Here is an 11,495-nt window from a genome sequence, read left to right on the forward strand (position 1 = left end):
TTTTTAAATTCTTATGCCACATTGTGAAAATGGACAACATCCACGCCTACTTCCCATATAGCGCAATTTTAAATTCCACTTCGTTCCAATTAGTTCAGTGTACAGTACACACATTAAGAAGCAATTAATATAACAGGATAAAAGTTTACGTAATGTCTTGACTATATGCCACCTTATGCCCAAAAATTGTTTTTGTTAGATTTGGCTAAAAAAATTTCAAAATTCATGTTTGTACGAATCATTTGAATATATGCGTACAATTTTAAACAGATTCTTCTTCACAAATAAAACAATTGCTAAGTATTTGGAATAGTAGAAAAGAAGTGCAACCAAATATGCAKTGAATAATCTACTGGCTCAGTAATCAGTCATTGAGTATGTATTATACCACGTGCATCCTAAATTACTGATGTCATGTACTTTCCAGCCACATTTTTCGTCTTTCCACGCCTGAGAACCGGTTCATCATGTGCAGTCCACTAGAATAACAGTCGATTGGACTCCAGTGGGAAATGATGGAGCTATGTTTCTATCACCGACAACAAAAATTCGGCTTTATTCCGATTAGAGCGCACTCAAACACTTCTCAGAGTCATATATTCGTTGTTTTTGTTGGCTTATGAACTTGCGAGTCACCCACTTTGCACAGAGCTTTCGCTTCTTTAGAGCATCATTTTCCTCGGTGCTGATTTCGCCTGTTTCCAACTTAGCAAACATCTTTTAAACGGTGGATTTCCCTGAGCCCAAATTCACCAGTATTTTCCCCCAAAAAGCAATGCTTAATTAACACATGAAATTTTTTTGTAAACTAACTCAAGTTGCTTCACAGAAATACTATATCTCATTAACTAATAATTATAATCCAACTAAAGAAATATTATATATGGTGGTAATAGTATAGTAGTAGTAGTAGGACGGGTCCTGTAGTATATAATATGATATAAGATAAAAATAATTAATATTAGCAGTTCTGGATGGGATACAAACCGAGAGTTGCAGAGGGAAGCGTGATGCATTTGCAGACAAAAAAAGAGAGATGCCGAAAGGTGTGGGTACGAAGAGCTTGAGAAACTTTCTACGAAAATATGCGGTGACTAACAGCATATTTCAAGATCGGAGCATTCTCTTGTGGAACCTTCAGAGATGATCTAGTGACTGATGCCCAGAGCATAATAGAAATATGGAGGGAACACAGGAAATGGTGAACCCAATTCTCAAATCGATGACAATGCCGCAAACGTTCAACTGAACGACCATGAAGAAGTTCGAAGAGGTACTACCCGCCTGAAGAACAACAAAACGCCGTGGGATAAGTCTCCTACCCATCGCATATAAGGTTCTATCGAGCGTATTGTATGAAAAATTAAAGCCCACCGTCAACAAACTGATTGGCGGGCGGCTACGCTGGCTAGGTCATGTCGTCAGAATGAAGAAAAACACTCCAGCCCTGAAAGTATTTCACGCAGTACTCGCCGGGGAAAGCAGAGGAAGAGGTAAACCTCCACTCCGTTGAAGGAACCAGTTGGAAGAGATCTGGCTTCACTTGCAATCTCCAATTAGTACCACGGTAGTTACAAAAATTTTGACCGCTTTCTTTGGGCAAGTATGTTTCGTTATATTACTGTATACAACAAAATCATCTCTCCATCGATTGGCCAAAATTTCCCAGCAATTCGCAATGCCAGTCTTTATAAAAAACTCGTTTGCAATGTCTCTAAGTTCACTTAAGTTGTGACCTTCAAACTAGGCATCATGTAATTCATCCCTAATAGCGTCACACGTTTCGTATATGATTTCTAAGTTTATAAGCTCAAGAAAGTATACTAATGCAACAATTATTTTAGCCGCAACAATTATTTTAGCCGCAACAATTATTACTGACTTTTCAACTGACTTTTTATTGGAAAACCGTTTCATGCACTTTTTGACAGTGAAAACAATAAATTGTAGCTTTGTAAAAATCTTCATCTTACTTCTCTTTTAGCAGATTAATACACGTTTTTAAAAACCTATATCTTGGTGTATAAGTTTAATCGGACGTACCAACCAGCTTCGGTTGCTTCCGATGTGCTCAGGTACAGTCTTTTTTACAATACTTGTAATTTAAGAATCGTCGTCCCAAAATTAATTAAATTTTCCTGTTAGTTAATTTTTATTTAATTTCTTTAAATTTAAAAACACCCAATTTCTAAGAATTATATACTATATACCGCATGCCAAGCCACAATTAAAATGAGCTATTTGATATGTCGTTGCGCATTAAAAATATTCAAAGCTGTCTTCAAGACGGCATTTGCCGACAGGAATGTTCCATCGTCTTTGTGTTCAGAGCTTCATGTGTGCAATTTTTTAAAAAACATTTTTTATTCCTCTAACATACTTTCTTATAGTTTACATACTTTTCGATTAAGATTTACTTGCTACGGGTATTTAGTTTTTTGCTATGTCTTTTGGTGTTCGATTAATAGTTTAGAACTAGTTGCATGCAACTTCTACTTTTTCCTGATACAACAAAAGCATGATTAACTGAACTGTTAACCGGGTTAGTTGTGTTTCATTTTTATTACCGCGGTTGGTTGTTGCAACCACCTCACACTAACCCCACTTGCCACGTTTTAGTTGTAAATATAACGACGTAGTTGATCGGTGTCCCTGCAATGCCTGTTCTCTGTTCTTATAAAAAGTTATAACTTTGACGCAAATCGTAGTGTCTATGTTGTTGTGAAGACATGATTTGTTGTTTTACGTTCAGCCAATTAGCAGTTAACACTATTGGACACCTGTTCTACTCAGTGCTGCTATTCGGCGTTTGATAATGGTTGGCAACATGTCAGCTGACGGTTTAACTACTTTTTAATTGAGCTGCAACATGTACATACACAAAAGGTGTAACAAATGCAACCAGACGACAACTGTTGTTTACTACCATTCAAGTAGACTGCGGGCTGAATCATATTGGCAAAGCGCTGCGTTCGCTTTTTTGTAATAATTCTATATTTTTCTGAGAATCTGTAAATCTCTAATATCTGCAGCAACAATTTATGCGTTTCTATATGGCTATCAATATGTAGGCAAATTTCTACTGGAAAAGTATTTCCTTAACCAAACAACTAGCAGAAGTGAGTACAAGCTAAGAACGTAAGTTGTATTTTTTTCGCAGAAATGATTATACGATGTCATTTGAAGAAACTACTGTTAAACTGTATAATTTTATTTGATTTCATTAATCATCTTGAATATTTAGAGTGTTTTTATTAACATATTGAAAAAAAAAAAATTTATTTGAAAAAATTTAATACTTTATTACTATTTTTATATTCACTCGAAGATGGAACCTCAGAAAAAATGCACGTGGGTGGCCCGGGTGATTTTGTCTCTTGATGTTATCTAAAATCAAATATTCTTGTCTATTCTCTGGAACTCTGGTCGGAGAAGTTAAATTGCGAGGGTAAATAACAAAATGGCGGACTTTGAAAAAAAAGTCCTTCTATTTTATCAAAGAAAGGGTTGTAAAATAAAAAGTTTGGAGTGAAAAAGATTCTCGTTAGTTCCGACGAGAACTATAACTGTGTAAAACGGCCTGTTAAATTTTGAAAGCAATCGGTTCAGTAGAAAAAAGTTATGACCTGGGCCGAACAGAAAAACAATGTTTTGAGAAAAACGCGTTTAAAGTTCAACCACTCCGAGAGAAAGGACTTCGAGGCGCTCTAGGAAACTCGTTATAACTTCCGAAATATTTCGAATTTCTGTTTGGAATTTTCAAAAAATGGTTTTTAAATTAATTTTTATTAACTAAAAAGAAGTTAGCGAGGTTATTCAAAACTGTATCTATACATTTGCTTGTTAATGTCAGCTAGTATTTCGCTTTGGGAAAGACGTTTTCGCATTTTTCTTCTTCCTGATAGCTAGCAGATACCAGCAATATAGGCACAAACCTAATTATTAAAAGAACGGCATTCATCAGTATGACAAAGTACAAAAGAAAAACATAAAAATTCTTTCATCCGCTTTAGGACTACCAGAGGTTGGGCTGTTACTTTTTTGAACTTCTGATTTCTTATTTAACTTATTACAATGCTTTCTAACTATGAACAAATCGAAATCAGAAACTCCTATTATGAGGTTAAGGACAGAAAAATAAGAAAACAATTTCTTATCTCATAAAAAGTCATTTTGACTATTGTTGAAAAATTACGTTTTAAGTGTGTAAAATATGTTTGTGATACAATGTTTTATAGAATTAACTAGCGTACCACATCCGGTTCGGTAAATTTGTAAAAACTTAAACATACTACAAAAAATACAATTTTTAAATTACCAAATAATGTAATATTTTATCACTTTTTAATTAAGTGCTCTACGTTTTCGTATTTCTACCATTTTGGTCAACAACTTTTTGCAATTTGTTCTCAACAGACAAAAGTTTTCTGATTTCTCGGCGAAAAACAGCGACAAGTAATTTTCACAAGCTTCTCTTAAATCCAACTTTACTCCATTGACCGAACCAAATTGAAGTCCGATGATACAAAGTCAGAGCTGCACCACAACTTCCCAGCTAAGCTTTCCCAGTTTTTGCCGAGTCATCAAAGATGTGTGTTGTCTAGCGTTGTCCACAAAACTCGGAGCAGAACAGAGAACATACTTTTACAATGTTATGCCATATCTCTACTGCTCTACCGACAAAGTAAGAGCATAGCAATAATTCTAGAAATTTTGCTGCGACGGAGTAGTAAATGAAACCCCTGCTGGATTTAAACGTGGTCATACAAGACGTGAAGACGGTCAACGTGAAGGACGTCACTACTTCGACTTCGAAAAAAATCATTTCTCATCAGAACAAAGCACTGTGTCACAAGAGCATTTTGACAATGGCACAAACAGTATTTCTTCTAAAATGAAAAAAGTAATATTTATCAATTATTTATTTTAGTATTGCAAAAAATAACGAACGAAAACAACAAACGGAAACGCAAAAATTTTGTGAATTATGCAATTCTGTAAGTTCTGTTCAGAAAACAAAACGCTGATTAAAGCACAGATCAAATTCTGAAGGCATTAAAAAAATTATCATTTAGTTAATTTTTTTTCTTTACTACAATCAATCTATGGACCAATAGCAATTCATTGTAAAAGGATATTTGAAAAATCCTACATCCGTTTGGCTGTCCATTGGTCACAAACGAACAGAAAAAACGCTACTCTTTTATATATGTATTAGTTAACAGTAGTTAACGTACTGCAGTTCCCATGCTGCAAAAATTCCAAAATTGCAGTCTGCATCGTTCACTTCATGCGCGATCAAATTAAATGTTTCGTCAGCTGTTGTAATTCGATGATCAGTGCAATGCGTGGGAAGTGCTTATGGAAGCAATTAAAGACCGACGCAAACGGCAGCAGCGACGGTAAGAATGGTAGGCTATCTGTAAGCTTACAAATTATCAAATAAATCAGTTTTAGAAGGAAACTCAAAGTGTTCATTTCAAAATAACTTCAGGTAGGACGACACCGTCGCTACCGTAAAAAGAAGAAATAGAAATTTAAAATAATTTAATAAGTGGTAACTCGAACAGGCAACTGTCCGAAGTAAAATAACTTCGAACAGGCAAGTGTCAGAATAAAATAACTGGCGCCCAACCGGAAGAAACCCATGGAGAAAGGACCATCACCATCAACTGGAGGTAGAGGAATCAAGACCCCACCGATAAATTATGTAAGTGAAACTTTTTTTCTCTCCGCCTTCTGTTTATAATTATATTAGTGATAATTTGACAATTAGTGGTTAGTGTGGTTGTAATAAACAGGGTAGTACTTTGAACTCCTGTTTCCCATTTTTGGTATTCTTTTGTGCACTTACGTCCGCTGCCCGTCCGTGCCATCTTAACTACCTCGCATGAGCAAACTTGAAACTAATGAACTGTTGGACAGACTTGACAACCAACTTTTGACAAGCAAACGTCTCAGGCGCGAACAAGACATGAATGAACAACAACTGCAGGGTATTATCAATGCGGCTGTCAGCGCCGCACTACAAGTACAAAGGAAAGACTTTGAAACTAAGCTAGAGGAGCTTACAAACCAGTTTCAGGTTACAACTATGGCAACTGTTGAAATTAAGACTTACGAACCAATAAAAATCATAGACGGGGTAGAATGTCATGAAGGCCTGGATGCAGTTAAATCACTGCCAGAGTTCGATGACTCACAGGAGCAATATGTCTTCTGGCGGCAGGCAGCTATTGCCGCGTATGATATAAATATTTAAAACCTACTTCGTTATTTCAAAACACTACCAAGCTGTCCTCATAATTCGCAACAGAATTAGTTGATCGACTGATGCAGTTTTAGCATCATTCAACACGGTCCTTAATTTCGACGCTATCATTAGCCGTTTAGATTTTACATACTCAGACAAGCGACCATTGCATCTGCTCGAGCAAGACTAACAACGCTAAGGCAAGACAATTGTCGATTATTCAATTTTATGAGAAGGTTGAGAAAAGACTCACACTTCTCACAAATAAAACTACAATGACGTTTGATACCGACAGTTAGGTTAAAGAGAAACCTCACGGATGTTCTTTCTGCGGCCCAGCCCAAAGATTTGCCCTCGGCTCTTGCAATGGCCCAGGAAATAGAAGGAAATCACGATAGGCACCATTCGCGGCCCAGTTTGCAAGATCGTTGGAGGAAAAAACCGCAGACAACCTCAAACCCGATCTTATCAGAAGCAGTCTGACATTCAGTACAGGACTGGAAAAACTCCTTATTTCACCAAGAAACAATTAACTCGCTCTCCAAAGCGCGACCAAGTTGAGAAAATGGAATGAAATGGATGAAAATGTTAGGTAAGAGCACTAACTTTCCAATCTGTATTTCGCATTATGACACACGTGATCGTAACGCTTAAATCGAAATCTGGCATGATGACGTACGTGAGCGAGTATATAAACGTATCCGTTCGTTCAAACGCATACTAACAATCGTAATAGACAAATTAATTTAAATGCGAAAAATTTTTTTTTAATTTTAAGTTTTTTATAATTTTTAGTAATAAAGAACATAAACAGGAAACCAATGAATGGCATATCATCATTAAAAATTAAAAAAAAAAAATTATATGAACAAAATGTTTGTATTTTTGTTGAAAAATAAAAATAAAATTATTTGCAAGGTTAAGGACATATACATTTTTGAATTAAATTCATTAAAGAATACTTTATTTAGTTAATTATCGTTTGGTCGATTGCGGTGAAACGGTTCGCTACCCCGGTGTCCATTTCTTGTGTGTGATAAGAATCGCAATTTTGAGGGTCGTTACTTATTGTAAATTTTATGCAGATGTTATGTAATGTCTCACAAACGTTAGCAAATCAGCACACTTTTGTTGGATGATACCTTCCTCTCTTGCCATTTCCTAAAATTCTCCATCGTCTTTTTAAGATTCCAATGCTTTGTTCAACGATACATCTACAAATAATATTTTATTAATGAGGATTCATAATTTTTTTTATACCTACGCTATTGGTACGATCTCTTAGCTATCTCCGCACTATTTTTTTATGTCCATCACTTTCACTACAACTCAAATAAAATAAAAAAAAAAAAGTTGGATTAATTTTGATATTTAATTATCTTTTGTTAGTTTATTGAAAATTTCGCAACAGTTTTGACAGGTCCACATCTATTGTGACCTAAAAAAAACGATCCAAAGCAGTGTGGAATTTAAAAACTATTCAGCCCTATTCTGCATTTCTACTCGAATCGAAATTTTCTCCGATTGGCAACTTTGGTATTCTGCGTTTCGATTCAACTTCGAAAATTCCAATTATATGTATTCTGTATTGCGATCGTAATTACGTTTTTGTACGTTGAAGTTTTGTTGGCGGAAAGCCGTTATACATTAATTTTCGTGCACTTGAATAAGATAATTTCCTCAAATATGTAWGTRAAACTKTATGATTATAGTTGTAAAKGGTATAATGGTGGTRTCCTTGGTTTTTTGTACTTTAATGATGCTTTTTGATATATTTGTAGGTCAAAAACAACAACACCAGAGCAATATGAAAAATTGGCTGATATAATGGCAACCAAACGAGATATTGCGCAGGGCTTCCAACAGCGACCGAAGGAAGAAGTGAAGGAGTTTTGGGAGGAAATTGCAAATGCCCTAAATGCACTTGGTCCACCATCAAAAGACTCCAGTACATGGTGAAAGGTATTGTACTACTGAAAATACATTTTTTAAATACTTCAAACGTTTTGTTACAGGTGTGGATTGACTGGAAGTGCTATATAAAACGCAAGCTGTCTGCAAATAAAAAGGAGATTATGAGCACAGGTGGAGGTCAATGTCGCTTGCAACGTATAAGCCCACTTGAGGAGAAGGTTATAGCTTTGAGGGGGTTGGAAACTTGTACAAATGGAATAAGATGTGCGCGGGATTATGGCGATAGTGCGCAGGTACAAGACGTTGCCCAAATGGAAATGGACATTTCCGCATGTTCGGAGGACCGAAATGAAACTCCTTCATGCAGCAGATTTAGCAGCCAGCGCAGAGAAAGAACTGATAAGGAGAGCGCTTCTTCCTTACTCAAAGAACAAATAGCTCTCCAGAAACAGTTTTACGAGGACAAAAAAACCATAATGAAGCTGCAGTTAGTAAAATGGAATAAATGGTGACATATTTACGTCGCATGAATCGTTCTTTAGAATGTATGGCGGACACCGCATTGAAGCAACTACAAGAACAGAAACGATACAATAAAATTAAGGAAGAATTGGTAAGGCAAAAAGTGGAAATAAAGATGCAGATGCTAAAGCTAGATCCAAATTATAAATCAGATTCGAAGTAATTTAGTAAATAACGTAAATTTTGTACCTGAACTTTTTTTTTAGTTTTTTGTTTCAATTATCTTTAAGAAAGAAGCTGTGAACTGAACTGTTGTAAATGAACTAAATTCAATTTATTATCTTTAAGTAACAAGTTGTGAAATGCACTGAATGCAAATTATTTTTTTTTAATATACGAATAGTATATATACATACATTTTAGAATTTAATAAAGATGTTTTTATTATTGTACTCGTTTCTCAAATATATTAAAAAGTAGAGAGTATATTGTCTCGAATACGATTTGCTATGGAAGTATAATCGGGGTCACTGCTTTGCTCTTCCTTCTCCTCCTGACGGCTTTCAAAATTAAATTCACTTGCGTTCAAATCTTCCACTTTGTAGTAAATGCAAATGGTTTGGAGGGCACAGGCAACGTTTATTACTTGACTGACTTTGTGTGGTGAGTAATGTAGTTCTCGAGCACCTAACAAGCATCGGAAACCGTTCTTCAATACCCCAATAGTCCGCTCTACTATATTTCTTGTTGTGGAGTGCCGCATGCTGTAATTACTTTGCGGGCTGCCTTGAGTTACAGATCGATACGGAGTCATTAGCCAAGGCTGCAATGGATACCCCGCATCACCTGTTAATAAAGCGAATAACTATTCAAAACTTACTTTAACACTTTCTTTCACCTTCCCGATATCGCCGTTCCATATGCGATTTAAGCTTGCTTAAGCCCCATACATGCGAGTCGTGATTGCACCCAGGATACCTGGCATCAATGCTTTTTATACGCATTCTGTTATCGCACACCTGAAAAGTGAAATTAAATTGATAAAACTAATGAATATTGAATTATGGAACTGATGCGATGAACATTATTCTCACCAAAATAGCATTGATGCTATAAAATCCTTTTCTATTGTAATATAGAAACCCCTCTTCAGATGGCTTCACTATTTTTATGTGGGTACCATCAACACATATAATTACTCCTGGAAAACTAGCCTTCGCATAAAACTCTTGCTCCGCTTGCATTTTTTCCTCTTCACTCTGGTCAAATTTGATCCACTCACGGCAAAGCTTTCTTTGCATGACTTCGAGAAAATGAGACAGTGACTTTGACACAGTTGACTGACCCATTCCGACGTTATAATCAGTACCAACTCCATGTTGGTAACTGCCTTCCGCAAAAAATCTCAAAGCAGCCACTACGCGATTAAGCGGAGATAACGACGTCAAAGTACTTTGTTGAGTTTCTTCCGCAAAAGTATCTAGGACATACTTGAAAGCGTCCTTATTAAGTCTAAAGTTTTTTTTGAATCTAAATAAGTAAATCAATGAATTAAGATTTATCTCTTTCAAACTCAATTTCTTACAATTCGTCACTCATCTGAAATGGATCATACATATCTCGCAATCTTCTCCTTTCAACTTTCGCGTCAGCATTCTCGTATGCGTTGCCGTCCTCCTCAAGAAATGTCGCCGCAGCTATCGATTCCATTACGGAATTATATGTACATATATTTAATTTATTTTATTTAAGCACCAATAGTTTTTCCACAAATTTGTATCTGTTTGCTTTATTTTGTTTCAATTTCACACATTCCAAGGCAAACAGCTGACTTCGAAAGAGCTACAGCTCTTCCTCTTCTTCTTTCAATCCAATCGTTACTCAGAATACCTACTTTCGATTCAGGCGGAGCGTAGAGCGCGAACGTAATCGAAATGCAGAATAGGGCTGATTGTGAATTGAAAAGACATTACGATACGTTTGCTATCGTATGTCATAATGCCAAGCATCGCATACGATTGACGTATCACGTAATTTTCTTTCGTATGTTTGCCGATCTGTGCACGGATGTAACGATTCGACCCCAGATTACGCATAACTCAAGCCTACCTATAGCACATCCCTTTAACAATAGTCAACCACAAGGTGGGTTCAAGAGACCTGCGAATTCTCAAAGAGCGTCGGACTACAGACGCCAGAGGATTAATCATTTGACGGAAGAAAGAAGCGAGGTGTATGAAAACCAATACGACATCAATGTGGTAAATGCGCCATCGTTGCACAGTACGTCAAACGGACAAGTGGAAAGATTCCACTTCTCTTGTAAATCGTCAGACAGATACAAGACCTAGTTGAACTCTTTCTTCAGGCCGCCGTGGAATATAATAGGACGTTCCATTCAGTGGCGGGCATGAAGCCGATTGAGGTTATCCATGCCAGCTTACACATTTTCCCGGATATTGCTGCCAGACTAGAGAAACCCCAACAAGAACAACTGGAGCGGAGTAATGCTTAACGCCAACATAGAATCTTCGAAGTTGAAGAAAATGTCCTGGTAAGGTCCAACAAGAGACTAGGCGACAAAATCACTCCACTGTATGTCGAGGAAAGGATAGACGCTGATCTAGGAAAACCCGTTCTTATTAAAGGGAGGGTCGTCCACAAGGACAACCTCAAGTGAAACTCTCGACATAATACCTTTTTCATAGTTGACAGCTTCCAAATTAACGGACTACTCGCACGCGGACTACATACCGATCCTAGACGGTACTGCAGTGATTTGGAACAAGGCAAGGTACATAAGGCATATATCAAACTTAACGGAATATGGACAATACATACAAGAAACCACAAACTTGATTAACGT

The 11,495-nt window shown here is 36.6% G+C and overlaps 1 protein-coding gene across 2 annotated transcripts; it reads right to left on the reverse strand.

The window, feature by feature from the left end:
• Positions 1-9,075: 9,075 nt before the first annotated feature.
• On the reverse strand, positions 9,076-10,450 carry LOC108976558 (putative nuclease HARBI1). Of its 2 annotated transcripts, none has more exons than XM_018945754.1 (4): positions 10,215-10,450; positions 9,724-10,159; positions 9,528-9,648; positions 9,076-9,475 (listed from the first exon to the last, which is right to left on the reverse strand). In XM_018945754.1, exons 1-4 carry the CDS (start codon positions 10,337-10,339, stop codon positions 9,099-9,101), a joined length of 1,059 nt encoding a protein of 352 aa, XP_018801299.1. In that variant the 5' UTR covers positions 10,340-10,450; the 3' UTR covers positions 9,076-9,098. The 2 variants fall into 2 exon arrangements, with proteins under 2 accessions (XP_018801299.1, XP_018801298.1); XM_018945753.1 differs by having other exon boundaries at positions 9,528-9,675.
• Between the last annotated feature and the right edge of the window lie 1,045 nt (positions 10,451-11,495).

This window comes from Bactrocera latifrons, unplaced genomic scaffold, assembly GCF_001853355.1.
Source record: "Bactrocera latifrons isolate USDA-ARS-PBARC rearing strain unplaced genomic scaffold, ASM185335v1 scaffold_78, whole genome shotgun sequence".
In the NCBI taxonomy this organism is placed as follows: domain Eukaryota; kingdom Metazoa; phylum Arthropoda; class Insecta; order Diptera; family Tephritidae; genus Bactrocera; species Bactrocera latifrons.